We start from the raw sequence: 15,924 nt of genomic DNA, 5'->3' as shown, positions 1-15,924 counted from the left end.
CGATAGTTTCAGACAAGCTAAATGTGGTCAGATACACCCACCTGTTATGTGGCACGAAAATGGGCACAGACTCCCTAAGATTCTCCAATGACTATATCACTTATGATATAAAATTAGCTTGTGGGCACTGGTCTTATATATGATTTCAATGTCTGTTGTTTAAAGCTATAGTCCTTGCTAAATGTTGTTGAATAATGTAAAAAAAAGAAAGGGAAAAAAAAGATATCACTATACTTACCCAGTTGATTATGCTGATTATGTTAAGGATTCCAAACATTTTTTTTATTGCAAGGTTTCTGAAATGTTGTCTTTAAATATGTAATTAAGGGCACTATCTAATTAAAAATGCACTAATTTGCATACATTCCAAGAACAGAAATTCGAAGACTTGATAAAGCCAGTTTCAAAATAAATTGTTCATTTTGTTGGCCTATTAGAGTCCAGTGCTGGAAAAAGTTACTTTTAAGAGTAATGCATTACATTGTTTTTGCATTACTCTTTGTCATATTAGCTTGGTTTGCTTATTTATTTTTAATAACAAAAAAGGCAAAAGTGATATTTGTGGCAAATATAAAGGCTGTTTTACTCCAAAAGTTAAATTAATAAGCTTCAGCCTAAAGGAAGTGCGTCTGCACCTCATTCCCAATATATCTGAACATGGGGACAGAAGAAGAGTCAAAAAATAAATCAGAAAACAAAGTAACTTGCATTTCTTATTCGAAAAACCAACCTTCGATATTTTCTTGTTTATCTAGAAGTAATACATTACTTTACTAGTTACTTAAAAAAAAATCTGATTACAGATACATTTAATAACATGAAATATTGTCAACAGCCTGAAAAAAGGTTTTTTTTTTTTTTTTAATAAAATCAGGTGAATTATCTATGACGAAACCAAACCACACTGTAAAACCATTCTTAATATCAAAATATAGAAAATAATAAATACAGAGATAGGAATATATGGTAAATTTCATTCACCAAATGCTGTAATGCAGTAAGCTGCATTTTAAGAAAATGTCATTTAAAGAGGTGCAATATAATGGATAACATGAATAAAATAAACACTTAAAATTGTATATTTGATGTTTTCTTTCCACTAGTCTGAAACAACTGTTTTTAAAATGCCAAATAGCCTACATAATATCGACCAAAAACAATGTTTTTGCCTTTAGTGCCTTGCATGCAGAAACCATGGCATTGTCTTTAAATGTCATATTGACACAAGCTGAGATACAAGGAAGCATCCACGTGGTAGTGCCATTTATTTACAAATCAGGTATCAATACAAACATGCCCCCAAAATTTGTGCTGAATACAGTTCGCATTAGGTTGAGAAAAAAAAAAAAGAATTGTGGTCTAATGTTTATTTTTTTCTCATTCCAATATTTAAGAAATTTCCCATCTTAAACAAACTTGGTTGTCAGCCATCGCTTGGAATCCCCTTCAGCTTTGCTGCAACTCTCCAGCAGAGCCAGACGCCCCATATGTGGAGCTTTTGCTTTTTTATTGATCTCTTTCTTTCCCATAGCTGGAAGGGCACAATATTTTCTCCAACCTGACTTCCAGTGAGTATGAGCAGGTGCTGGAGATCATCAGGAAGGCCATCATCGCCACAGACCTCGCCTTGTACTTTGGCAACCGCAAGCAGCTGGCTGAACTGCTGGCCGCAGGGGCGCTGGACCTGAACAACCGTGCTCACAGGTCAGAGGTCATAGTGCACCTCCTTTATCACAGAACTCCTGTAAATCTTACCTCAACTTAAGAGATATTTTCAGGGATCGACCGAAACAATGTCAAAGGCTGTGTTTAAACTGAAGTAGTAACATACTGCTTGAGTGAATTTCACAAAAACTGTTACATTTTATTTGAAGGTGAGATACTGAAGTACTTAGTTAAATTAGTTAACTACATGTACTTCCTACAGGGTAAAAGTTTTGGTTAAGGATTAGCTGTTTTCAATTATGCATAACTTTCTGTTATTACTAAAGTAAATACAAGTAAAATGTAACTGTCACTTTAAAATAAACATAGAATATATATATATATATATATATATATATATATATATATATATATATATATATTGCCTCTTTTTTACTATTTAATTATTTTGTTGTTGCTTTTTATATTGTGACATTGTTTTCAATAGGTTTATTTTCAATAATTATTTTCAATTAAGCACATTTCTTCAAAAAATCTCTTTATCATAATGCATTTAGACACTATTAAATTAAATAAGAGTAAATTAAAAGCTCTATGTATTAATTTCTCACTATATATATATATTTATATTTATAAATTTTGATAAATTGGACCAAACTGTGAATGAAAAGGAGACTTACATAATGTTCTGTCCCAGCATTTATTGTGTGGGTGCTATGTTAATGCTATATGACCCATTTTTTAAACATATTACAACTTCATTCAAGCAAAGCAATAGATCTTAATGTAGATAATTCCTAGTAAATGTAATTAACTCACAGCCTGATCTGATCCCGTTGATGAATTGCTGGTTGATTATTTGTCCACCGCAGGGACCGCGTGATCGGTCTGATGATGACGGCCTGTGATCTCTGCTCTGTGACCAAACTGTGGCCCGTCACACGACTCACAGCAAATGACATTTATGCAGAGTTCTGGACTGAGGTAAGCTTTAATCATTGTAAGCCAAGCATGAATCTTTTTGTCGTAACAATGTTGTGTAATAAAGTAAATCATCATACAGGTCCCTGTATTGTTTTGAGGTGTATGTCAAATTTCAGGCCAGATCTCTGAAGGACATTCAGTCAAACTGTTGATCTGGTTTTTAATGATAGGGGGATGAAATGAAGAAGATTGGAATGCAGCCCATTCCTATGATGGACAGAGATAAAAAGGATGAGGTTCCCCAAGGACAGGTAAACCAGAACTTTCTGTCTTTATCAAGCTCCTAGAAGAACGTTGCTTTTTATATCCCATGCCTTCATGTCAAAAGTGTGCCTTAAAAGTTGCCTAGGCAGGCAGCGTTAGGTTAGGGGTTATATTTACTTGTAGAGCAAATGCTAAATTTGAGTTGAGAAGCCAGTTTTTTATTGTCTTTCCATGTTCAGTAGTATCTGAGTCCTGTTTTTCTCATGTTCTCAGGTGGGGTTTTACAATGCTGTGGCTATTCCCTGTTACACAACCCTGTCAGAGCTGTTTCCTCCCTCCAGTCCTCTGCTTACAGCCTGCAGGTCAATCACACGCTCAACACAATGTTTGACTGCATGAATGCTCCAATGCTGTCATATCATTATCAGTGATCATAAGCACTTTATTTAAACAAATTGAACCCATTGACTACGATTTCAAAATCTGCTTGGTATAACTAATATTATAAAACTGTGGACTTATTTCTGGATGAGCCTTCAATATGGATACAATCACTATATGCAGACTGTGACCGCACATCAGCTTCATCAACCTCAATTTTATATTAACGCGCCAAGTGGCTATGGTACATTACATGCTAATAATACTAAGTGGAAGCATTGCTTGTTCTGATGAATATAATTTTAAATCATTAATTGATTTTTAATTAAATTATTTTAAGATTATTACTAAATGTAAAAGCTGCATGTTGCTGGCATATTTAGGTTAATACTATGCTAGATTTAAAAAAAAAAAGAATATCTATGGTTTTATTGGTCACACTTTATTTTAAGGTCCAATTCTCACTGTTAACAAACATTGACATTTGCCTCAGTAAACTCCTAATTTGCTGCTTATCAATAGTTAGAAAGGTAGTTGTTAAGTTTGGGATTAAGGATGTAGAATATGGTCATGCAGAAAATGTGCTTTATAAGTACTAATAAACAACCAACTTGTTAATAATAAGCAACTAGTTAATAGTGAGAATTGGTCCCTATTATATATGGCATATATATGTTTAAAGCTAGTGTAATGTTGTTATATCAGAAGTTTTTTGACATCTTTCAGTTGCATGAAAGTTGCATTTCAAACACTGTTCAAAAAGCTCCTGTTTGGTTTCTGAATAAAATGCAGCAGAATAATTCCCTTTCGTTATTGTAGGCTTAATAAGTTTAGCACACATTACTAATCTTTATACAATACATAATTTTCTTTCCCGCTCTTAAACTGGAGTTAATTGCGCTGCTTTGCTCTGGTCACATTATCCGACTTCCATTATGTAGCCATTGGTTAGTTCTGATGTGAGGATGGGTCCATGTCTAAACTTCTCCCCCCTGCGCCCCTAAACTGGTTGAATGCTTGAGAGCCTCTGTGACCTTGATCTGTGGGGAATGCAAACACAATTGAAAAGCCGAGCCACTGCGTCAGCACCAGGTTTCCAAGTGGAATGTGTGGGCAGCTGGCCCAGACGCTCCGGAGGCCTGGTCATTGTGAGATCAGAGAGGGACCAATAAATGACATCAACATCACTAATTGAAAGAGAGAGTCTAATAGACAACCATTTTCACCCTCTGTTTTTGGACTACATGCTATATAAATGGAACAAAAAGGACAGACCTAGACAAAAAAAATTGAGTTGACAAAGTTTTAGACTTTACCACCTTCTTTCTTCCTGTCTGGGTCAGATCGCCCTGACAGCAGTGCTTCTGTTACTCTAGTGACAGCTTTCAAATGGCATTTTTAGGGTTGTAACAACTAATCAATAAAATGGACAAAAATCAATAATGAAAAATATACATTTTATTATCCCGTAGTTTTTATCCATTATAAAAAATAAAATGAATTAAAGTATGAGAATTATTAGGAAATTCTTAAACAGTTACACTTAAAAAGGAATTCTGAAAATGAAGATTTTAAGCAGTTAAAGTGCCCCTATTATGGATTTTTGAAAATGACCTTTCATGCAGTGTTAACAGAGCTATAAGTGAATTAAAACATCATGCAAAGTTTTAAATCTGAAAGTGCACTGTGCATAAAATTTTTGTCTCTCAAAAGAATGAGTCGGCTCTGAATCATTGAAACGAGTCATTTTTCAAACAGATCCCAAGCCGTTACGTGTTGACGTCAGCATGAAACAGCATTTTGCCCGCATACTTGCGTTGGTCTGATGCAATTCATTCTTTGCCACTAGGTGCTGCTTTTGGAGTGGTAAAAATAGCGGTTTCCCTGGTAATGCTGTCCACAAAGCAGCACTGCGCTCACAAACACTGCTTTATCAGGCATTATAGGCAAGATTAAATGAAAATGAGACCGATCGGACCAATCACAGCAGATTAGCGTCACACAAAGAAGGGGTTCAGAAAAATTAATAGTTGAGCAAATCGTTTGGGAGTCGTTGAGCAAATAAGGTAAAAATAAATGCGTATTATAAGACAAAGAAAGTATTTTTTTGCCCTTGCATGCATGTCAACCTTTTGTTGAGGACTCCCAAAACCAAAATATGAACCTTTCATTCCCCAAAATAAGAGCACTTTAAGCATAAATGCATTTGTAAGATTTTAAAAGAAACTAATTCATTCAAGTTTGTCTACATTTTTTACAGGAATTATATTCAGTATTTAAAAACGGTTACCATTAATCAAATCACCATTAACCATATACTTCATAACCAAACAGAGCACAACTGAGAAATGCAATAATTCTGAATAAAAATAATTGAAATATATTTTAATAGCCATAGATATTAAAAATTGTACGCTACTTTTTAAAGGGGTCATATGACGTTGCTAAAAAGAACATTATGTTGTGTATTTGGTGTAATGGAATGTGTTTATTTGGTTTAAGGGAAAAAACAAACAAAAAAACATTATTTTCCATATAATTTACATTATTGTGTTCAGGAAACAGTCCTCATCATATATATATATATATATATAAATTTATTTATTGATAAATTGGACCAAACTTTGAATGAAAAGGAGACTTACATAGTGTTCTGTCCCACGTAAGTTATGACTCTCAACTTTGATAAAGAATATCTCTTTGGATTTTAGACTTTACTCTTTGCAACTTTACAGATCTTCTTTATGCACCAAGAGCTTGTAACACTCTAAAGAGAAAGGAAAAGTTATAATCGCGTCATATGACCCCTTTAAAAGTTTGGGGTTGGTAAGATTATTTTCATTATATATATTTTTTTAAAGTCTCTTACCTCACCTTATATGCATTTATTTAACCAACTGATCAATATAGTTTAATATATATTAAAATGCTGCTTATTCCTGTGATGCAAAGCTGAATTCTCAGCATCCTTACTTCATCAGTGTCACATGATTCTTCAGAAATCATTCCAATATGCTGATTTGCTGCTCAAGAAACGTTTCTTCTAATAGTTTTGTGCTATGTTAAAGAAAAAAAATATATATATATGTTCATATATATATTATATATATATTATATATGTTCAGAGGTGAAAATGTGAAAGCAAAACATGCTACTTCTCACTTTAGTCACTTAATTTGTGGATTTTTTGTAATCATTTTGCCACATTTAAGCTGTAGACCAACTGTTGTGTTTGTGCTGTGATAATGTGAAGAGCTCTCTGTGTTTGCAGGGAAAACCTGGCCCAATGGGAACGAATCGTGCAAGGAGAGGACACTTCTGCGTGGGCTTCCACTGAAGAGGCCGAGCTGAGCGAGACATCAGACAGTGGACCAGTAAAAGTGGACAACTGAATCTGTGGCACCTGTCCCACAGCACCACCTACACCCTGCCAGAACACTGGACTTCCTGTGGACAGTGCCACTTCCTGCAGAGACAGGAGGAAGCGCAGAGGGCAGGCGGGGAAGGATACATTCAGACAAATAAACAAAACATAATGTTACCTCAGTGGGTGACGGAGGCGTACACTCTAATGACATCAGGGCACCCTCGTCGATGGCTGGGACTCAAGTCCACTCTGTGTGGGTTCACTTCAGCAGAACGGCAGTACTTTTCCTTAGGAGGTTGCTTCAGCATCTTTTTGCTTAGATTATTATTATTTTATTTTATTATTTTTCAGTTTCTTTCGTGGTCTTACATTTGAAGATGCCTTAAATACCAACCCGAGTTACGATCTGGTTGGGTGACTCGTGACTAAGTTTAAAATGGTACTTTTTATCCTGCTGTGGTCAAAATACACAAAGCTTACTTGAGTGGATTTATTTTCTAAGACAGACAGAGAGAATGTTTTGTCGCAGTTGAGGTGAATGAGGCACGGTAAACCTGACGTCTGATGGATGTTTTATATAATATTTCGAGCAAAAATGTTTTGCAGTACTTGAATGAAGAAATACAGCCTATTCTGAGTGGAGTTGAAAACAAAAATCCCCTAAAGCGCGTCCTTCCAAAGCAAACAGCTTTTGTGACGGCATGAGTTTCCCTCTGAATCTTACTGGAGTCACACACAAGTCACGGTGTTCCTCACTGAGATCTGCAGCATCTTCCGACCTGGTATGAATTTAACCCGTTGAAGATCATAGCGCTATTGACATTTAAAATAAGGAATCAAAGGTTAAATAATAATGAAATCCCTGGAGCCTGTCCTCCAACAAAAAACGACCATATAGGTCGTTTGTGCCAGCACCTTATTACGACCTATATTTACGTTTTAAAGTTAAGCGCCCTCTAGCGGGCGTAAAAATAATGACAGTATCGCGTTGCGTCTGTCGTCATGAAATGACGTATAACGTCATTACCAATCAAAACGCAAGTTTATTTAAATGCAATGTGTGGGCTTTTTACACCGATCTCACAGTATTTCCTACATATTTTACTAGGTGGCTTATTCGTTCGAATGACCATACCTAACCCCACCCCTAAACCTAACCCTCACAGAAATCATGCTAAATTATGATTTATTGAGCATATACATTTTCGTGCACATCCGTTCCCTGGGATCGAACCCATGATAGCATGATTACCTATCAATGTATAGCGCAATAATCTACCAACTGAGCTACACGAAACGCAAATCAGAGTGCAAATAAAAGAGTACAAAACATTAATATGAAAACGACCTTTTGCCAATAGGGGCGCAACTGTAGTATACGCTCTGATGGGTCGTATTTCAGGGATTTGGACAAACGACCTATACGGGCGTATTGGTTGGAGGACAGGTTGATAATTCCATGTGACTCGTGCTGCATTTTCCATGTGTTTTAAGGGCATATAATAAGGTTTGGTGAAACTGAAACTTAAATTATTTTATTAAATTTCTGACTTTGCCTGTTGGTTTAATTAAGGAGTAAATAATGACTACATTTTCACTTCTGGGTGACCTATCCCTTTAACTCTGTGGACTAACCCTCTTCAAAATGCCCCAACAACAACAAAAAACGACTGGCCAATCTTATCTTAGTAACTGGTGCATCCACCGTGAAACCAGACAAACTGTTCCTCTTTTCTAATGTAAGTCTATGAGAATCTTGCATGTTTGGTTTCTTTAAAAGGAATTGGATCGAAATCAGTTTCCACAGCACTTAAAAATATATAATAATGACAACAGAAACATCAACACATTACATTCTCTTTTCCGAATCTAAATAAACCTTAAAAACGTAATACTGTGGATTAAACTTTCTAACTCTCACTCGCAAATCAACATGATTCACAAGTCTTCAAAGATTATTGATTTTGTGTAATTCAGACACATTCTTTACACAAAATCAGCCAAGGAATAATGCTTTGCAATGTCACACTTCTTCATTGCTTTATGCTCCAGTTTCTATGGGATGTTCTGTAATGGGGCGGAGCTTAGTGAAGGGGCAATTCCACTGCACTTTCTGGAGAGTAAGGTTTATGTCTTCTACATAATATATTGTCAAATGCAGGCTAAGATAAATTTCAAGTTGCGACCCAAAAAAATGTTTGCCTTCGTTTCAAATGGCTGAACTTTATTTAATTTTTTTCTTCTTCTTTGTATCTGTAAGAGGCGCCCGCAGTCCATGCAGACAGTGATGGAACTGAGACTGACTGATGGCCTTCTGTAAATACTGCAGGACTGATGAGTGAATGTAATCAATACTGTCACAAACTGCTTCAAGATGCTTGTTAGTGTAAGTGTACCAAAGGTGTGTACGCCATCGGATATGGGAATGTTAAACATGGCTTCCAGTGGTTGTGCTTGGAGTTTGGAGATGTAAGCTACATTCCAATGGTGCTATCTAAGGCAGTCATGCACTTTCTGATCCCGTGCGCATGCGAGTGCATGTGTGTGTGTGTGTTTGCTCTGGAGTAATGCTACCAACCCCCATCTTCTACGGAGTAAGAGTTGAGAGGCTCTGTTCAGCACCGCTCACCTCCATCACCAAGATCATCCACAACCAGTTGTCTTTCCCCTCATATGCACTATGTTTAGAGACTATTATTAGTGTTATTAATATTATTGCTCCTATTATATTATTGATATAATGATTATTACCATTGTTATTTTGTTAATTAGAGTTAAATTTTAAATTAACTTATATTTTTTATACAAAGTTTAGCATTTTTGCTTTGTACAGAACAAATTGTACATTATGGAAATAAAGCAAATGGTCATTTAGAGAAACTGCATACTGTTGCCCGAGATAAATGTCTCAACTCTAAATGTAAGAGCAGTAATTACTTTTATTAAATATTTCTGATGAATTCAAATTGTGTAATATTTATTCTGTGAATGTTCTTTTTTTTTTTTTTTTTTTTTTTTACATGGAAAGATTGACAGCAATCATTCTATTTGCCACCTACAGTATATCCATATTTCACATGAAATGGAAACAGCACTATGTGCAATTGTATTAACTAATAAAATTAATATATAGTAAGTAATACTAAAAAATTAGCCTGTATTTGTTTTTTTTGTTTTGTTTTTTTTAATAATTTCAAATTAATAAAAGATAATTTAAAGGTTACGGTTATGAACATTCAGTTTTGTGACTCTTCCTCTGGTATGGGACACAAGTGTGAATCGGATCTTCCTAAAAGAGGAGAGTTAGAAATGCTTGAGTAAAGAGACACTGTTTGGAATCCAGCTGTCAGATAAACTCCTGATCATTGCTGCAATGCTGAAGTAGTGACGAGTCCATTCTGAATCTTGTGCGAAACTATAAACCCTCATTTTAGCTTGTCATAAACTTGTGCAAGCTCTCCATCCGTTCATAGTAACCGTTCAGAGAAGTTTTGTGAACCGAATATACTGATTCATTAAAAAGAGCAGACTCAAGCGAACGAAGATTCAAAGAAAAGTCGTGGTATTTAGAATTCTATTACAAAGCAATGCCTAATAGACTATTATGACGTAGACTATGGCGACGCCAGTGATTTGAACGTCATGGAAACATTCAGTGTTTATTTTCTTTTGTGTAGCTTTTCGTTTGTCAGTCAGTAAGCTCAGCAATAGCGATTCAGAAAGAAAAAGAAAAAATCCCCTTTGATAATCATGATTAAATCCTTTAAAATAGCCAACATGAAGCATTGCGAATGATATAATAATGTCAACTGAAATAAATAAATACAATTATGTATTGCATTTGTGTATATAGATGTTAATAAATACTTAAATAACTAATTGTGCCCAGTGACTATAATCTTTGGCAATAATGTTAGTATTTATTTTTGTTCCTTTCTTTAGAAAAATATTTTTCTAAAACATGGTAAGATCTTATAGTTCTTATAGTTTGTCCCTCTGACTCAACTCAGCCCCGTCACACTAATCATTCCACACCCAAAATAATTTAATATCCAACCATGTGACAATTCAGGTCTCTTTAATAGTAATGCAGACAGTAGTAGTGTCATACCTTTTATGCATTGTATAGGTGGATATAGTTTTATAGTCAGGGAGGGTCAATGTCAATGTCAATGTCACCTTTATTTATATAGCGCTTTAAACAAAATACATTGCGTCAAAGCAACTGAACAACATTCATTAGGAAAATGGTGTCAATAATGCAAAAATGATAGTTAAAGGCAGTTCATCATTGGATTCAGTTATGTCATCTCTGTTCAGTTAAATAGTGTCTGTGCATTTATTTGCAATCAAGTCAACGATATCGCTGTAGATGAAGTGTCCCCAACTAAGCAAGCCAGAGGCGACAGCGGCAAGGAACCGAAACTCCATCGGTGACAGAATGGAGAAAAAAAACCTTGGGAGAAACCAGGCTCAGTTGGGGGGCCAGTTCTCCTCTGACCAGACGAAACCAGTAGTTCAATTCCAGGCTGCAGCAAAGTCAGATTGTGCAGAAGAATCATCTGTTTCCTGTGGTCTTGTCCTGGTGCTCCTCTGAGACAAGGTCTTTACAGGGGATCTGTATCTGGGGCTCTAGTTGTCCTGGTCTCCGCTGTCTTTCAGGGATGTAGAGGTCCTTTCTAGGTGCTGATCCAGCATCTGGTCTGGATACGTACTGGATCCGGGTGACTGCAGTGACCCTCTGATCTGGACACAGACTGGATCTGGTGGCCACGGTGACCTCGGAACAAGAGAGAAACAGACAAATATTAGCGTAGATGCCATTCTTCTAATGATGTAGCAAGTACATAGGTTGTTATGGGAAGTGTTTCCGGTTCCGGTTTACCTAATTAATGCAGCCTAAAAATCCTTTAACGGATTTGGATAATAAAAGCATATTAGTATGTTATGTGTATGCCAGGTTAAAGAGATGGGTCTTTAATCTAGATTTAAACTGCAAGAGTGTGTCTGCCTCCCGAACAATGTTAGGTAGGTTATTCCAGAGTTTGGGCGCCAAATAGGAAAAGGATCTGCCGCCTGCAGTTGATTTTGATATTCTAGGTATTATCAAATTGCCTGAGTTTTGAGAACGTAGCGGACGTAGAGGATTATAATGTAAAAGGAGTTCATTCAAATACTGAGGTGCTAAACCATTCAGGGCTTTATAAGTAATAAGCAATATTTTAAAATCTATGCGATGCTTGATAGGGAGCCAGTGCAGTGTTGACAGGACCGGGCTAATATGGTCATACTTCCTGGTTCTAGTAAGAACTCTTGCTGCTGCATTTTGGACTAGCTGTAGTTTGTTTACTAAGCGTGCAGAACAACCACCCAATAAAGCATTACAATAATCTAACCTTGAGGTCATAATTGACATTGAGAGCATAGGCCGTAATTTAGATATATTTTTGAGATGGAAAAATGCAGTTTTACAAATGCTAGAAACGTGGCTTTCTAAGGAAAGATTGCGATCAAGTAGCACACCTAGGTTCCTAACTGAAGACGAAGAATTGACAGAGCAACCATCAAGTCTTAGACAGTGTTCTAGGTTATTACAAGCAGAGTTTTTAGGTCCTATAATTAACACCTCTGTTTTTTCAGAATTTAGCAGTAATAAATTACTCGTCATCCAGTTTTTTATATCGACTATGCAATCCATTAGTTTTTCAAATTGGTGTGTTTCACCGGGCTGCGAAGAAATATAGAGCTGAGTATCATCAGCATAACAGTGAAAGCTAACACCATGTTTCCTGATGATATCTCCCAAGGGTAACATATAAAGCGTGAAGAGTAGCGGCCCTAGTACTGAGCCTTGAGGTACTCCATACTGCACTTGTGATCGATAGGATACATCTTCATTCACTGCTACGAACTGATGGCGGTCATATAAGTACGATTTAAACCATGCTAATGCACTTCCACTGATGCCAACAAAGTATTCAAGTCTATGCAAAAGAATGTTGTGGTCAATTGTGTCAAACGCAGCACTAAGATCCAATAAAACTAATAGAGAGATACACCCACGATCAGATGATAAGAGCAGATCATTTGTAACTCTAAGAAGAGCAGTCTCAGTACTATGATACGGTCTAAATCCTGACTGGAAATCCTCACATATACCATTTTTCTCTAAGAAGGAATATAATTGTGTGGATACCACCTTTTCTAGTATCTTGGACAGAAAAGGGAGATTCGAGATTGGTCTATAATTAACTAGTTCTTTGGGGTCAAGTTGTGGTTTTTTGATGAGAGGCTTAATAACAGCCAGTTTGAAGGTTTTGGGGACATGTCCTAATGACAATGAGGAATTAATAATAGTCAGAAGAGGATCTATGACTTCTGGAAGCACCTCTTTCAGGAGCTTAGATGGTATAGGGTCTAACATACATGTTGTTGGTTTAGATGATTTAACAAGTTTATACAATTCTTCCTCTCCTATGGTAGGGAATGAGTGGAACTGTTCCTCACGGGGTCTATAGTGCACTGTCTGATGTGATACTGTAGCTGACGGCTGAATGGTTGCAATTTTATCTCTAATAGTATCGATTTTAGAAGTAAAGTAGTTCATAAACTCATTACTGCTGTGGTGTTGGGAAATGTCAACACTTGTTGAGGCTTTATTTTTCGTTAATTTAGCCACTGTATTGAATAAATACCTGGGGTTATGTTTGTTTTCTTCTAAAAGAGAAGAAAAGTAATCGGATCTAGCAGTTTTTAATGCTTTTCTGTAGGATATGTTACTTTCCCGCCAAGCAATACGAAATACCTCTAGTTTTGTTTTCCTCCAGCTGCGCTCCATTTTTCGGGCTGCTCTCTTTAGGGTGCGAGTATGCTCATTATACCATGGTGTCAAACTGTTTTCCTTAACCTTCCTTAAGCGTAAAGGAGCAACTTTATTTAAAGTGCTAGAAAAGAGAGAGTCCATAGTTTCTGTTACATCATCAAGTTGTTCTGAGGTTTTGGATATGCTAAGGAATTTGGATACATCAGGAAGATAACTTAAAAAGCAGTCTTTTGTGTTAGAAGTGATGGTTCTTCCATACTTGTAACAAGAAATAGAATTTACAATTTTGGCTATATGAATTTTGCAAAGAACTAAATAATGATCTGAGATATCATCACTTGGCTGAATAATTTCAACACCATCAACATCAATTCCATGTGACAGTATTAAATCTAGAGTATGATTTCGACAATGAGTAGGTCCTGAAACGTGTTGTCTAACACCAATAGAGTTCAGAATGTCTATAAATGCTGATCCCAATGCATCGTTTTCATTATCAACATGGATATTAAAATCACCAACTATTAAAACTTTATCTGCAGCCAGAACTAACTCAGATGTAAAATCACCAAACTCTTTAATAAAGTCTGTATGGTGCCCTGGTGGCCTGTATACAGTAGCCAGTACAAACATTACAGGGGATTTATCATTAACATTTGTTTCTTTGGATAATGTTATATGAAGTACCATTACTTCAAACGAGTTATACTTGTAGCCTGCCCTCTGAGAAATCCTGAAAACGTTGTTATAAATTGAAGCAACACCTCCACCTTTGCCTTTTAGACGTGGCTCATGTTTATAACAGTAATCTTGGGGGGTGGACTCATTTAAAATAATGTAATCATCAGGTTTTAGCCAGGTTTCTGTCAAACAGAGTACATCTATATTATGATCAGTGATCATATTATTTACAAAAAGTGTTTTCGTAGAAAGGGATCTGATATTCAATAAGCCAAGCTTTATCATTTGTTTATCCATATTACTTCTGTTTTTTATTTGTTGAACCTCAATTAAATTGTTAATCTTAACTAGGTTTGGACGTTTTTTGTATTTTCTAGTTCGGGGAACAGACACAGTCTCTATAGTGTGATATCTAGGTGAAAAAGTCTCTATGTGCTGAGAATTAGCTGACCTCTGTGACGGGAGGCAGCTAGCAGACGGTCGGTTTAGCCAGTCTGTCTGCTTCCTGACCTGGGCCCCAGTTAGTCAAGTATAAACACTAAGACTAATTACAGTGTCTGACATCATGCTTGCAAGTTCACACACCTCTTTAATGTTATTTTTAGTGATCTCCGACTGGCGAAGTCGAACATCATTAGCGCCGGCATGAATAACAATCTTACTGTATTTACGTTTAGCATTAGCCAGCACTTTTAAATTTGCCAAGATGTCAGGCGCTCTGGCTCCCAGTTTGACTATGGTGGCTGGTGTCTCTATATTCACGTTCCGTACAATAGAATCACCAATAACTAGAGCACTTTCATCAGGTTTCTCAGTGGGTGCATCACTGAGTGGGGAGAACCTGTTTAATGTTTTGATCGGAACAGAAGAGCGGTGTTTTGACCCACGACTACGCTGCCTCACCGTCACCCAGTTGCCCTGCTGCTGGGGCTCTGTTTCCGGAACCGAACAATGTACAGGAATCCCTGAGCTAGACGCATCCAAAGCCGTATCTAGAGCCCTAACATTTTTACTGTCCTCAATTAAAGTTTGGATGCGTGTCTCTAATTCTGAAATCTTCTCTGTCAGCCTAACTATTTCCCTGCATTTATCACATGTGAATCCCTCATCAGCGACAGAGATAGATAAACTGTACATGTGGCAAGAGGTGCAAGAAACAATGATAGGAGAAGCCATTACTCACCGTGCTTGATGAATATTCTTACTGCGGTTGTTTGATGAACTTGCGAAAAACTGGAGCGAGGGAGAGGAGAAAAGAAAACAGCGATAGGTTCGAATGAAGACGCTAATGACAAGCTAACGAGTGCTAACGCTTTGCAGGTGTACTGCACTCACGGAAATAAAATAAAAGTGAACGATCAAAGTTAATCTGATAAGATTGATCGATAATATCAGAAATATGGTGTGAATTAAGTTATATTTTACCACTTTAAAAAACAGAGAGTGATAGTAAGATAAAGATTCTAGAGAAAAAAATAAAATAAAAACAGCTACATGGCGCTACAATTTGCTACAGAAGGCCAACAGGAAGTAGAGAAAACACTCCTGTCCTGTCCTGTCCAGCTTAACAACCAAACCCCATCACATAAAGTAGCACTGTTCATTTAAAAACAACAACAACTCCATCACTCAACTTTGTCACATGTGTATTTGTCATGTTTTAGGGTTATACATTTGTGACAGGGTTAAATCACTTAATTTATGAATAATATTAAATATACAAGTGTCATGTTTCAGTTAATATATTCAAACTAATGACAACTCATATTTATATTATAAATAGAATATTTGATGTAATGTGTCCACTTTGACAAGCATC

The 15,924-nt window shown here is 36.4% G+C and overlaps 1 protein-coding gene across 4 annotated transcripts in view; it reads left to right on the top strand.

Annotated features, from left to right (window-relative positions):
- pde10a (phosphodiesterase 10A) overlaps positions 1-7,461 on the top strand; it is a 132,744-nt gene extending 125,283 nt beyond the window's left edge. For all 4 annotated transcript variants that reach the window (XM_059566793.1, XM_059566790.1, XM_059566791.1 and 1 more), the window contains exons 18-22: positions 1,532-1,704; positions 2,538-2,649; positions 2,820-2,900; positions 3,127-3,215; positions 6,506-7,461. In XM_059566793.1, coding sequence (XP_059422776.1) covers positions 1,532-1,704; positions 2,538-2,649; positions 2,820-2,900; positions 3,127-3,215; positions 6,506-6,626 — 576 coding nt within the window. In that variant the 3' untranslated portion in view covers positions 6,627-7,461. The remainder of the gene's footprint in view (positions 1-1,531; positions 1,705-2,537; positions 2,650-2,819; positions 2,901-3,126; positions 3,216-6,505) is intronic.
- The last annotated feature ends 8,463 nt before the right edge of the window (positions 7,462-15,924 follow it).

The sequence above is a fragment of the Carassius carassius genome, chromosome 14, assembly GCF_963082965.1.
Source record: "Carassius carassius chromosome 14, fCarCar2.1, whole genome shotgun sequence".
Classification (NCBI taxonomy): domain Eukaryota; kingdom Metazoa; phylum Chordata; class Actinopteri; order Cypriniformes; family Cyprinidae; genus Carassius; species Carassius carassius.
The sequence above is the reverse complement of the archived record's forward strand: the minus strand, read 5'-3'. Positions and strand labels throughout refer to the sequence as shown.